The sequence below is a fragment of the Saimiri boliviensis genome, chromosome 5 (genome assembly GCF_048565385.1).
Source record: "Saimiri boliviensis isolate mSaiBol1 chromosome 5, mSaiBol1.pri, whole genome shotgun sequence".
NCBI lineage: Eukaryota > Metazoa > Chordata > Mammalia > Primates > Cebidae > Saimiri > Saimiri boliviensis.
The window spans coordinates 129618860-129632888 of record NC_133453.1 but is presented as its reverse complement, the minus strand read 5'-3'; the positions used below and the strand labels follow the sequence as shown (position 1 = coordinate 129632888).

General features: G+C 44.3%; 1 protein-coding gene across 3 annotated transcripts in view; it reads left to right on the top strand.

The window, feature by feature from the left end:
* The window catches only part of ZNF592 (zinc finger protein 592), a 57751-nt gene that overhangs the window by 26913 nt on the left and 16809 nt on the right, over positions 1–14029 (top strand). For all 3 annotated transcript variants that reach the window (XM_074399964.1, XM_074399963.1, XM_039479996.2), the window contains one exon: positions 10131–12378. In XM_074399964.1, the coding sequence (XP_074256065.1) occupies positions 10150–12378 (2229 nt within the window). In that variant the 5' untranslated portion in view covers positions 10131–10149. The remainder of the gene's footprint in view (positions 1–10130; positions 12379–14029) is intronic.

The window sequence follows — 14029 nt, the reverse complement described above, 5'->3', positions numbered from 1 at the left end:
GCTGGGGCTCTTTCAAAACTAAGATGCTCCTTACCCACCTCTAGTTGATATGTTTACTTAAATGTTTGGTAAAATTTCCTGGACAAATTAGTAGACCCTATAATAAATAATAGGAATTTATGTTTGTCTTTAAAAAATATTTCCAGATCTTCCCTAGGTAGAAACTTATTCTGAGAGAGGGCATAGTGGTCAATCTGCCAGTCTTGGAATTGTTCTTTACCCACAAGGGGGCTGTTCATATTGTTGCATAATTCTACTTTCTCTCCTGTGAGTGAAATTGACTCCCAACCTAGGCCACTGAACCAGTGATCCTGCCTTGCCTGTTGATTAGGCCACTTGAGATCACTCAGTGAGCTCACCAGGTCTGGATCTATGTAGCTTGTTCAGATGCTTCAGTGTGCTCCTCTGTCGAAGGCTCTGTAGGCCAGGCTATGGTTCCTGGGCTGGTGTTCATGGATGTGGCCCTGGTCCCTGAGTAACCACCCCCACACAAGGTAGGCAGCTGCCTGTAGTTTGCTCTTCTCAATTTTGGCTTGCTGCTTTTGACAGGTTACAGACACTGGTGTAAGCTGAAGCTCTTTATTTTGACTATACCTTTTATTTTAAGTAAGATACTCTTTTGATTTTCTAGCTAGCATTCCCCTGGTGGGTCATGCCAGATGTGCTTTTAAGAATTTTATATTAATAATTTTGGCTGGGTGCAGTGGCTCACGCCTGTAATCCCAGTACTTTGGGAGGCTGAGGCGGGTGGATCACATGAGGCCAGGAGTTTGAGACCAGCTTGGCCAATATGGGGAAACCCCATCTCTGCTAAAGATAAAAAAAATTAGCCAGGTGTGATGGTATACATCTGTAATCCCAGCTACTCAGGAGGCTGAGGCACTGGAATTGCTTGAACCTGGGAGGAGGAGTTTGCAGTGAGCCAAGATTGTGCCACTGCATTCCAGCCTGGGTGACCAGAATGAGACTCTGTTTAAAAAAAAAAAAAAAAAAAAAAAAAGAATGTTATATTATTTTTAGAGTCTTTTGTAAGAAGCTCCTCAAACTTTTTCGCCTGCCTAGATCCTTCTATTTTTTTTTGTATATTAAAAATATAATTTAAAAATTTTTTACATTAAAAAAAAAGAGGGACTGGGCCTGGTTACTCACACCTGTAATCCCAGCACTTTGGGAGACCAAAGTGGGTGGATCACTTGAGATCAGGAGTTTGAGACTAGCTGGCCAACATGGCGAAACCCCGTCTCTACTAAAAATGCAAAAATTAGTCTGACATAGTGGCTTGCGCTTTTAGTCCCAGCTGCTTGGGAGGCTGAGGCAGGAGAACTGTTTGAACCTCAGAGGCGGAGGTTGCAGTGAGCAGAGATCATGCCACTGCACTCTAGTCTGGGTGACAGAGCGAGACTCTGTCTCAAAAAAAGAAAAGAAAAAAACAGATGGGGGTCTCACTATGTTGCCTAGGCTGGTCTTGAACCTTAGGCTCAAGTGATCATCCTACCTTGGCCTTTCACCAAAGTGCTAAAAACATAATTTTTTTTTTTATTGCATTTTAGGTTTTGGGGTACATGTGATGAACATGCAAGATTGTTGCATAGGTACACACATGGCAGTGTGCTTTGCTTCCTTCCGTCCCCTCACCTGTATCTGTCATTTCTCCCCATGCTATCTTTTCCCACCTCCTCACCCCCCCGCCCCTCCCCCATTTCCCCCCAACGGATCCCAGTGTGTTAGTGCTCCCCTCCCTGTGTCCATGTGTTCTCATTGTTCAACACCCGCCTATGAGCGAGAATATACGGTGTTTGATTTTCTGCTCTTGTGTCAGTTTGCTGAGAATAATGGTTTCCAGGTTCATCCATGTCCCTACAAAGGACGTGAACTCATCGTTTTTGATGGCTGCATAATATTCCATGGTGTATATGTACCACATTTTCCCTATCCAGTCTATCATCGTTGGGCATTTGGGTTGGTTCCAGGTCTTTGCTGTTGTAAACAGTGCTGCAATGAACATTCGTGTGCACGTGTCCTTGTAGTAGAATGATTTATAATCCTTTGGATATATACCCAGTAATGGGATTGCTGGGTCAAATGGGATTTCTATTTTTAGGTCCTTGAGGAATCGCCACACTGTCTTCCACAATGGTTGAATTAATTTACATTCCCACCAACAGTGTAAAAGTGTTCCTATTTCTCCACATCCTCTCCAGCATCTGTTGTTTCCCGATTTTTTAATGATCGCCATTCTAACTGGTGTGAGATGGTATCTCAATGTGGTTTTGATTTGCATTTCTCTGATGACCAGTGATGATGAGCATTTTTTCATATGTTTGTTGGCCTCCCGTATGTCTTCTTTTGTAAAGTATCTGTTCATATCCTTTGCCCATTTTTGAATGGGCTTGTTTGCTTTTTTCTTGTAGATCTGCTTTAGTTCTTTGTAAATTCTGGATATCAGCCCCTTGTCAGATGGGTAGACTGCAAAAATTTTTTCCCATTCTGTTGGTTGCCGATTCACTCTACTGACTGTTTCCTTTGCCGTGCAGAAGCTGTGGAGTTTGATTAGGTCCCATTTGTCTATTTTGGCTTTTGTTGCCATTGCTTTTGGCGTTTTGGTCATGAAGTCCTTGCCTACACCTATGTCCTGAATGGTTTTGCCTAGATTTTCTTCTAAGGTTTTTATGGTATTAGGTCTGATGTTTAAGTCTTTAATCCATCTGGAGTTAATTTTGGTGTAAGGTGTCAGGAAGGGGTCCTGTTTCTGCTTTCTGCACATGGCTAGCCAGTTTTCCCAACACCATTTATTAAACAGGGAATCCTTTCCCCATTGCTTGTTTTTGTCAGGTTTGTCGAAGATCAGATGGTTGTGGGTATGTTGTATTTCCTCTGAGGCCTCTGTTCTGTTCCATTGGTCCATATCTCTGTTTTGGTACCAGTACCATGCTGTTTTGATTACTGTAGCCTTGTAGTATAGTTTGAAGTCCGGTAGTGTGATGCCTCCTGCTTTGTTCTTTTTGCTTAGAATTGACTTGGCTATGCGGGCTCTCTTTTGGTTCCATATGAAGTTTAAGGTGTTTTTTCCCAGTTCTGTGAAGAAGGTCATTGGTAGCTTGATGGGAATAGCGTTGAATCTGTAAATTACTTTGGGCAGTATGGCCGTTTTCACAATGTTGATTCTTCCTAACCATGAACATGGAATGTTTCTCCATCTGTTTGTATCCTCTCTTATTTGGTTGAGCAGTGGCTTGTAGTTCTCCTTGAAGAGGTCCTTTACGTTCCTTGTTAGTTGTATTCCTAGGTACTTTATTCTCTTTGTAGCAATTGTGAATGGCAGTTCGTTCTTGATTTGGCTCTCTTGAAGTCTATTACTGGTGTATAGGAATGCTTGTGATTTTTGCACGTTGATTTTGTATCCTGAGACTTTGCTGAAGTTGTTTATCAGTTTCAGGAGATTTTGGGCTGAGATGATGGGGTCTTCCAGATATACAATCATGTCATCTGCAAATAGAGACAATTTGATTTCCTCCTTTCCAATTTGGATACCCTTTATTTCTTTTTCTTGCCTGATTGCTCTGGCTAAAACTTCCAGTACTATATGGAATAGGAGTGGTGAGAGAGGGCATCCTTGTCTAGTGCCAGATTTCAAAGGGAATGCTTCCAGTTTTTGCCCATTCAGTATGATATTGGCTGTTGGTTTGTCGTAAATAGCTTTTATTGTTTTGAGATACGTTCCGTCAATACCTAGTTTATTGAGGGTTTTTAGCATAAAGGGTTGTTGAATTTTGTCAAAAGCCTTCTCTGCATCAATCGAGATAATCATGTGGTTTTTGTCTTTGGTTCTGTTTATGTGGTGGATTACGTTTATGGACTTGCGTATGTTGAACCAGCCTTGCATCCCCGGGATGAATCCTACTTGATCATGGTGGATGGGCTTTTTGATATGCTGTTGCAATCGGTTTGCCAGTATTTTATTGAAGATTTTTGCATCTATGTTCATCATGGATATTGGCCTGAAATTTTCTTTTCTTGTTGAGCCTCTGCCGGGTTTTGGTATCAGGATGATGTTTGTCTCGTAAAATGATTTGGGAAGGGTTCCCTCTTTTTGGATTGTCTGGAATAGTTTCAGAAGGAATGGTATCAGCTCCTCCTTGTATGTCTGGTAGAATTCAGCTGTGAACCCATCTGGACCTGGGCTTTTTTTGGGTGGTAGGCTCTTTATTGCTGCCTCGACTTCAGACCATGTTATTGGTCTATTCAGGGTTTCGGCTTCTTCCAGGTTTAGGCTTGGGAGGTTGCAGGTGTCCAGGAATTTATCCATTTCTTCCAGGTTTACTAGTTTATGTGCATAGAGTTGTTTGTAATAATCTCTGATGATGGTTTGGATTTCTGTGGAATCTGTGGTGATATCACCTTTATCGTTTTTTATTGCATCAATTTGGTTATTCTCTCTTTTCTTTTTTATTAATCTGGCTAGTGGTCTGTCTATTTTTTTGATCTTTTCAAAAAACCAGCTCCTGGATTTATTGATTTTTTGAAGAGTTTTTTGTGTCTCTATTTCCTTCAGTTCTGCTCTGATCTTAGTTATTTCCTGTCTTCTGCTAGGTTTTGAGTTTTTTTGATCTTGCTCCTCTAGCTCTTTCAATTTTGATGATAGGGTGTCAATTTTAGATCTCTCCTTTCTTCTCATGTGGGCACTCATTGCTATATATTTTCCTCTGGAGACTGCTTTAAATGTGTCCCAGAGATTCTGGTATGTTGTGTCTTCATTCTCATTGGTTTCGAAGAACATCTTTATTTCTGCCTTCATTTCATTGTTTATCCAGTCAACATTCAAGAGCAAGTTGTTCAGTTTCCATGAAGCTGTGCGGTTCTGAGTTAGTTTCTGCATTCTGAGTTCTAACTCGATTGCACTGTGGTCTGAGAGACTGTTTGTTATGATTTCTGTTCTTTTGCATTTGCTGAGGAGTGATTTATTGCCAATTATGTGGTCAATTTTAGAGTAGGTGTGATGTGGTGCCGAGAAGAATGTATATTCTGTGGATTTGGGGTGGAGAGTTCTGTAAATGTCTATTAGGTTTGCTTGTTCCAGGTCTGTATTCAGGTCCTGGATATCCTTGTTGATTTTCTGTCTGGTTGATCTGTCTAATATTGACAATGGGGTGTTAAAGTCTCCCACTATTATTGTGTGGGAGTCTAAGTCTCTTTGTAAGTCATTAAGAACTTGCCTTATGTATCTGGGTGCTCCTGTATTGGGTGCGTATATATTTAGGATCGTTAGCTCTTCTTGTTGCAGTGATCCTTTTACCATTATGTAATGTCCTTCTTTGTCTCTTTTGATCTTTGTTGCTTTAAAGTCTATTTTATCAGAGATGAGAATTGCAACTCCTGCCTTTTTTTGTTCTCCATTTGCTTGGTAGATCTTCCTCCATCCCTTTATTTTGAGCCTTTGTGTATCCTTGCATGTAAGATGGGTTTCCTGGATACAGCACACTGATGGGTTTTGGCTTTTTATCCAATTTGCCAGTCTGTGTCTTTTGGTTGGGGCATTTAGTCCATTTACATTTAGGGATAGTATTGTTATGTGTGAATTTGATGCTGTCATTTTGATGCTACCTGGCTGTTTTGTTGGTTAGTTGATGCAGATTCTTGATTGTGTTGCTGCTTTTTTACCATTTGGTGTGTTTTTGGAGTGGCTGGTACTGGTTGTTCCTCAGAACAGTTCCTCAGAACTGTTTGAACCTCAGAGGCGGAGGTTGCAGTGAGCAGAGATCATGCCACTGCACTCTAGTCTGGGTGACAGAGCGAGACTCTGTCTCAAAAAAAGAAAAGGAAAAAACAGATGGGGGTCTCACTATGTTGCCTAGGCTGGTCTTGAACCTTAGGCTCAAGTGATCATCCTACCTTGGCCTTTCACCAAAGTGCTAAAAACATAATTTAATAAAGTTACATAAGTAATACAGTTTGAAACAAATAGTTTGAATAATTTTAAAATGAAGATAAAAGGAAAAATAATTTCATCTGTTGAGATACTTCTAACATTTGGAATATTCTTCTAACCTAACTTCATTCTGGAGTATTTTTTCTAATCTGTCCATTTGTGTTTCTTGTTTTAATTGTCTGCTCTTCACCCTCACTCATTTTTCTAACGGGTTGCTTATCTTTTACTTATTATAAGGGCTTTTATTTTATTTTATTTTATTTTATTTTATTTTATTTTTGGCTTTAAGGAGCCGAGAGTTTAGTAGTCAAGAAGTAAGGGAGAAGACAGAAGGAAGACGCCCCCTTGTACAGAGACAGAGGGATCGGGGGCTCCAAAGCCAAAAGAGGAGGTCCCCCTGTAAGGGCTTTTTATGTTTTAATTAAGTTATTAATGATAATAACTATATGTTGCAAATATTCCTTTTGATTTGTTGTTTGCCTTTTAACTTTGTGCTGGCAGGTTTCGATACATAGAACTTTTTTATTGGTTGTCTTTTTCTTTATAGTTTCTTCTTTTGCTTTTATAACAGGATACATTTCGATTAATTTATATGTAAAAGCAATGTGATGCTTTTGATCAAGGTTCAAGTAACTATAAACATGTAGGTGCACGATGGAGTACCTTATTCACAGTTACTGATTGCTGCTGTTTTTGGTTTTTCTTACTGGAGCTAAATAGAAAACAGGATGTCATCTTTGGCTTTTAAAGGCTTTCAGCTTTGGCATTTAAAACATTTATTATTATTGTTATTATTAGTGTGTTTTATTCTTTTTAAAAATAGAGACAGAGTCTCACTATGTTGCCCAAACTAGTCTCGAACTCCTGGGTTCAAGTGATCCTCCTCCCTTAGCCTCCCAGAGTGCTAAGATTACAGGCATGAGCCACTGTGCTGGACCTAAAATCTCTATAAAAGTTTTTTCTGCTGCTAATATTGAGCTGTCACACCATTTACTAGCTCTGATTTTCCAGCAAAAGATATTTACTTTACCTCCGATCATTCTCTTCAATTCCTGAGATTTCTCTGTGAGGAGAGCTTTACTTCTGATGTAATCTTTCTCTGCTTCAAGCCGCTGCAACTTCATATTAGACTATAGCAGGCTCCCAGCTAATCCTTATACACACAGTCAGCTTTTTCTACTCTTCTCCCACTTACTTTTTCCAGCTCCTTAATAAGACTTGGGATATCTATTCTGCCCTTTCTCCTCAATCTTTTTTTCCTAGACTTTTTTTTTTTTTTTTTTGAGACGGAGTCTTGCTCCATTGCCCAGGCTGGAGTGCAGTGGCTGGAGTGCAGTGGTGAAATGTCAGCTCACTGCAACCTCCTCTTCCTGGGTTCAAGCGATTCTCCTGCCTCAGCCTCTCTAGTAGCTGGGACTTACAGGTGTTTGCTACCATACCCAACTACTTTTTGTATTTTTAGTAGGTACGGGATTTCACCATGTCGACCAGGCTGGTCCTGAACTCCTGACCTCATGTGATCCACCCGCCTCAGCCTCCCAGTGTGCTGGGATTACAGGAGTGAGCCACTGCACCTGGCGTTTCCTAGACATTTAAAAGAAAGAAAGAACAAAAAAAGAAAAACTTATAAAGCAAATATCATGCAGGTGTTTCCTTATAGTTAGGATTCCCCTGCATAGTAGGTCACTTGGTATTGAGTGTTCACTGCTTTCAGTGGCATCCAGTATGTTCCTCTTGTTTATGGGTTCCAACACCTCCTATTCCAGGGGACAAACATTTGTTCTGTTCAAAACTTTGTATCTCACTCCAGTGGGGTGTTCTGCCAACCCATGTTTAGGTAATTGGTGTTGCACTTTATTATTACCATGAAGATATCTTCCCAACAGGAGGGAGTGTAGTTCTCATTTTCTGTGAGAACTCTTATGCAGGCAGATATGTTTTGCTGAGAGTTGGAAGTGGGGCAAGAAACCATACCTGAAAACCTGTTGATCCCATGGGGTGGTAAGAGATATACCTCTTGTGTTGCCACCTGCTGCCCTTGTGGTTCTGAGTGGGTTTTTATTGTTGTTATTTTTCCCTTTAAAAATTATAAATGCAATCTATCAGCTCCCTAAAAAAGTTTTGAAAAAATAACTCAATAGTAATTCTTTCATTTTTCTTTTAATCTTGGCTCAAATGCATGCATAGTTTTACACTGTTATAATCTGACAATATTTTTGTATTCGCGTTTTTTTTTTTTTTTTTTTTTTTGAGACGGAGTTTCGCTCTTGTTATGCAGGCTGGAGTGCAATGGCACGATCTCAGCTCACCGCAACCTCCGCCTCCTGGGTTCAGGCAATTCTCCTGCCTCAGCCTCCTGAGTAGCTGGAATTACAGGCACACGCCACCATGCCCAGCTAATTTTTTGTATTTTTTTAGTAGAGACGGGGTTTCACCATGTTGACCAGGATGGTCTCGATCTTGACCTCGTGATCCACCCGCCTCGGCCTCCCAAAGTGCTGGGATTACAGGCTTGAGCCACCGCGCCCGGCTGTATTCGCGTTTTTAAACTTGACGTTATAAGTAATTTTCCTTGTTGCTATGTAGATTTCATAATGTTTGTTTGTTTGTTTGTTTGTTTGTTTGTTTGTTTAGTGATGGAGTCTCACTCTGTAGTCCAGGCTGGAGTACAGTGGTGCGATCTTGGCTCATGGCAACCTCTGCCTCCTGAGTTCAAGCGATTCTCCTGCCTCAGTCTCTGGAGTAGCTGGGATTACAGGCAGCCACCACCACGCCTGGCTAGTTTTTTTTATAGTAGAGACAGGATTTCACCATGTTGGCCAGGCTGGTCTCTTAACTCGTGACTTTAAGCAATCTGCCTGTCTCGGCCTTTCAAAGTGCTGGGATTACAGGCGTGAGCCACTGCACCCAGCCCATAATGAGAATTTTTAATGACTGCATATTAGTCTATCAGGTATTTATTCCTTGGTCTTAGACATTTAAATTTTTTTGTGTGTATATTTCTCTTTTGTGCTTTTTAAATAATGCTGTAACACATAACTTTGCATATAGCTTTTGGGAATTTTTGTTCTTAGGATAAATTTCTAGAGGTGGGGTTCCTGAACGTACTTTTCTGATTCTGTGAAGCTACGATACTGCTTTCTGAAAGAATTGTGCCAATCTGTGTCCAGAAAGGTTTTCAGCACAAATATGATGTAAGAAACACGAAAGCCAGTAAGGCCCTGGAATGCTGAAGCAGATGCAGGATTTAAAGGGAGATGGTAAGGTTTTTATTCTCCCTCCAGCAGGTTTTAGCCAGCCAGTTTCATGTTTCATCTTAAGTGTGAGTTTTATAAGAATGTCCTGATGGAAGGTCTCTCCAGGGCCTTGTGTCTCCTCTGTTGAGGTAGTTCTGTAGCTCTGCTTCCCCAGGTCATGAAGGAAATAGGTGCATGAAGTTAAAATAGAATTATTATTCTATTCTTTTTATATTAAGTCAAAATAGAATTTAGGCTTTACTCAAACTGTCATCTGACCAATTTGATAACTGTTGGTGCTTTGCAAGTCACTGCTCCTCAGGTTTAATGGAGGAGCATTCACCAACTGATAACAGTTTTAGGGTAAAAAGGAATCAAGTGTGTCTGCTGAACAGAGAAGAAATACCTACGAATGACATCATTTTCTAGAGTCTATTCATGAAACAGCACAAATAGCAAAGCATTTTGGATTTGATTGAATTTATGCAGCAAAAAACCCAAAGTTATATAAAGTTAGTGAGTAATTACTAAGCGTAAATTAGCAGAGGAAGTTATAGCCAGGCTTCATGTATGAATCAGTAGTTTTCTAAAGGATGAAGTGCTGAGTGGCTTTTTTTGCTAGTACACATGATCATGGAGGGATGATGTTCCCTGAGAAGCCGAGGGAGTATGGTAGGAGTGTACTCTTTGCAGCTATGTAACCAGCCATTAATTTCCAGGTACTGAGGTTTAAGAAGTGCCAGGCAGGCTTGTTGCTACATCTCACTACTCTTTCCATCTCTGCCCCCACCTTTCAAGCATTTTAGAAACCTGTTGGGGTAAAACTGAGGTGTGTGGCTTCCTGTCACAGTATGTGGGGTTCAGCATGCGTGTGCTGACTGTATGTGCCTTAGTTTGATGAGTGTATAATGAAGATGGTCCAGTGGGACCGTGGTGGTCACTGATTCTGTTCTCTGTTTCTGTTATAGCCCTTTCCAGCATCCAGCCATGGGGGATATGAAAACCCCAGATTTTGATGACCTTCTGGCTGCCTTTGACATCCCAGACCCCACCAGCCTTGATGCCAAGGAGGCCATCCAGACACCGAGTGAGGAGAATGAAAGTCCCCTCAAGCCCCCAGGCATTTGTATGGATGAAAGCGTGTCCTTGTCTCACTCAGGATCTGCCCCTGATGTGCCGGCCGTGAGTGTCATTGTCAAGAACACCAGCCGCCAGGAGTCGTTTGAAGCGGAGAAAGACCACATTACTCCCAGCCTCCTACACAATGGATTCCGGGGTTCAGATCTGCCTCCAGATCCCCACAACTGTGGGAAATTTGATTCTACTTTTATGAATGGAGACAGTGCCAGGAGTTTCCCTGGCAAACTGGAGCCTCCCAAGTCAGAGCCATTACCCACCTTCAATCAGTTCAGTCCAATCTCCAGCCCAGAGCCTGAAGATTCCATCAAAGATAACGGATTTGGGATAAAGCCCAAACACTCTGACAGTTATTTCTCATCCCCTCTTGGGTGCGGGGCTGTGGGGGGCCCAGTCCTGGAGGCTCTGGCTAAGTTTCCAGTCCCAGAGCTGCATATGTTTGATCATTTTTGTAAGAAAGAACCCAAGCCAGAACCCCTTCCCTTGGAGAGCCAGCAGGAACACGAGCGAGGTGGGCAGAAGGCAGTGGAACCTCACAAAGATCTGGATACCACTCGATTCTTTGGGGAAGCTTTGGAGTTCAACAGCAATCCTAGCAACAGTATTGGAGAGTCCAAGGGGCTTGCCCGGGAGCTTGGTACCTGTTCATCAGTCCCCCCTAGGCAGCGTCTAAAGCCAGCTCATTCCAAGCTGTCCTCTTGTGTGGCAGCTTTGGTGGCCTTGCAGGCCAAAAGAGTGGCTAGTGTCACTAAGGAGGATCAGCCTGGCCACACAAAGGATCCCTCAGGGCCCACTAGAGAGGGTTCTAAAGGTAGCCCCAAAATGCCTAAGTCACCAAAGAGTCCCCGGAGCCCTCTGGAGGCCACTAGAAAAAGTATCAAGCCATCCGACAGCCCTCGTAGCATCTGTAGTGATAGCAGCAGCAAAGGCTCACCGTCTGTGGCTGCCAGCTCTCCACCAGCAATTCCCAAAGTGAGAATCAAAACCATTAAGACATCATCAGGGGAAATCAAACGGACTGTCACAAGGATCCTGCCAGATCCTGATGATCCAAGTAAGTCCCCTGTTGGGTCACCTCTAGGGAGCGCCATTGCTGAAGCCCCAAGTGAGGTGCCAGGGGATGAGGTGCCTGTGGAAGAGCGCTTTCCTGAGGCAGGCACAAATTCAGGGAGCCCCCAGGGGGACAGGAAAGGGGACGAGAGCATGTCAAAGACCAGTGACTCTTCATCTCTCTGCTGTAGTTCTGGGCCCCGGGTCCCAAAGGGGGCTGCCCTGGGCTCACAGACAGGCAAGAAGCAACAGAATACAGCACTGCAGGCCTCCACCCTGGCCCCTGCCAACCTCCTGCCCAAAGCCGTGCACTTGGCCAACCTGAACCTCGTCCCCCACAGTGTTGCTGCATCAGTGACAGCCAAGTCCTCAGCGCAAAGACGGAGTCAGCCACAGCTTACGCAAATGTCGGTGCCCCTGGTCCACCAGGTGAAAAAGGCTGCCCCACTGATTGTAGAGGTCTTCAACAAGGTCCTCCACAGCTCCAACCCCGTGCCCCTCTATGCGCCAAATCTCAGCCCGCCTGCGGACAGCAGGATCCACGTGCCGGCCAGTGGGTACTGCTGCCTGGAGTGTGGAGACGCATTTGCCTTAGAGAAGAGCCTGAGCCAGCACTATGGCCGGCGGAGCGTCCACATTGAGGTACTGTGCACACTGTGCTCCAAGACGCTGCTCTTCTTCAACAAGTGCAGCCTGCTACGGCACGCCCGTGACCACAAGAGCAAGGGGCTCGTCATGCAGTGTTCCCAGCTGCTGGTGAAGCCCATCTCTGCGGACCAAATGTTCGTGTCGGCCCCTGTGAACTCCACGGCACCAGCAGCCCCAGCAGCCCCAGCCCCTTCATCCTCTCCCAAACATGGCCTCACTTCAGGCAGTGCCAGCCCCCCTCCTCCAGCCTTGCCGCTCTACCCAGACCCCGTGAGGCTCATCCGGTACTCAGTCAAGTGTCTTGAATGTCACAAGCAGATGCGGGACTATATGGTCCTGGCTGCACATTTCCAGAGGACAACAGAGGAGACAGAGGGGCTGGTAAGCAGACCCTCACTGATATGGGTATCGGGCCCCTGGCTTATACAGGTTCCATGACTGGGCATGGAGAGGAAAGCTTATTGATATGAGGGCAGTGGTGGAATCTTATGAGTGTTAGAAGAGGACGTCTGCCTGAATATTTAGTGCTTGGTGTTTGTTGGAAAATATGTCCTGCTCATACTAAGGTGAGACCCTAATTTAGCAAGTGTATCTATGGATGTGTCCCGTGTTCCACTCAATTTCTCCTTGAAGGGTCTGTTAAGGCCCAGTGTCAGGCCTGAGGTAAGTGTTTACTGGATGATCTCCCTCTGGTCTCTGGCAGGTGTCAGCACAGTCTTAGCGTGTGACCAAGGAACTTGGGGGCAGAGATAGGTGAGTCACCGCCCCTGCACCTCAGTCTGCTCTAAGAACTGTGTCTTTCTTTCTTGAGATGGAATCTTGCTCTGTCACCCAGGCTGGAGTGCATTGGCAGGATCTTGGCTCACTATAACCTCCGCCTCCAGAGTTCAAGTGATTCTCCTGCCTCAGCCTCCTGAGTAGCTGGGACTACAGGCCTGCACCACCACTCCCAGCTAATTTTTGCATTTTTGGTAGAGACAGGGTTTCACCATGTTGCCTAGGCTGGTCTTGAACTCCTGGCCTGAAGTTATCCTCCCACCTTGGCCTCCCAAAGTGCTGGGATTACAGGCATGAGCCACTGTGCCTAGCCAAAGAACTGTGTCTTTAAAAAGTTGTTGTTCTACCCTGCAGTGACACAGCTGTTTTTGCGGAGTCCTTTTGTGAAAACTGCAGTGCGGGCAGTGGCAGGGCCAGGATAGAAGGGAGGAGGGCGGACAGATACGTGGAGCCTGTGGGCAGAGGTTTATGGAGTCTCCTTCTTTCAACTGCGTTCTCACCACTCCAGGAAAGCAACTGTGCTTATCTGGTTGTTTAGATTCTTGGTTATGTTTGATGAGATTTGTTAAAAAAAAAAAAGCCTTGTGTGCTGAGAGTACCCTTTGGCACCCTCTGTGTCTGTGTTACGTGTTAGCAGTTTCCCAGGAGAAGGAGGCCTCCAGAAGGTGGTTCTCTTCATGACGTAGCCAAACTCACCCCTCATGGCGCTTCCCTCAGCTGGTGCTACAGAGGCCTGGGAGGAAAGCAAAACAGCTCTTTTTGCTGCAGTTCAGCCAGGGGTCTGTGCATGTGTTGGTAGCTGATGAGCTTTGCATGTGTTCCCTGAGTGCCCGCTGTGCATGGGCGGGGTGGTCTGTGCCAAGCAGGGGATGCCAGTGGAAGGGAGTCTCACCTCCAGGAGCTCTCAGTTGCTTAGCAAGGGCAGTGATCACCACCGAAACAGCTATAATACATGGCTATAATAGATGGCAGACTGAGACTGGGGCTAAACCAAGGTTATAAACCTTGTTGTACAACTGCCTCAGAGGGACCAAGTTATGGTGATTCCATGCATAAGGAAGATGCTGCAAGGATAAGTTTGGAGGAGTGGGAGGGGCAAGGGTGTTCTGAGTGTAGCGAGCAAAGGAATGTGAGAGTGCAGAGTGGGTTTGAGGAACAGGAAGTTGTGCTTGAGGCTGGTCTTGGGAATGTTGGGGTAGGGGTAGAGGTCAGAGATTGTTTGGTGGGCCGGTAGGGCTTCTGCAGAGGACTCACC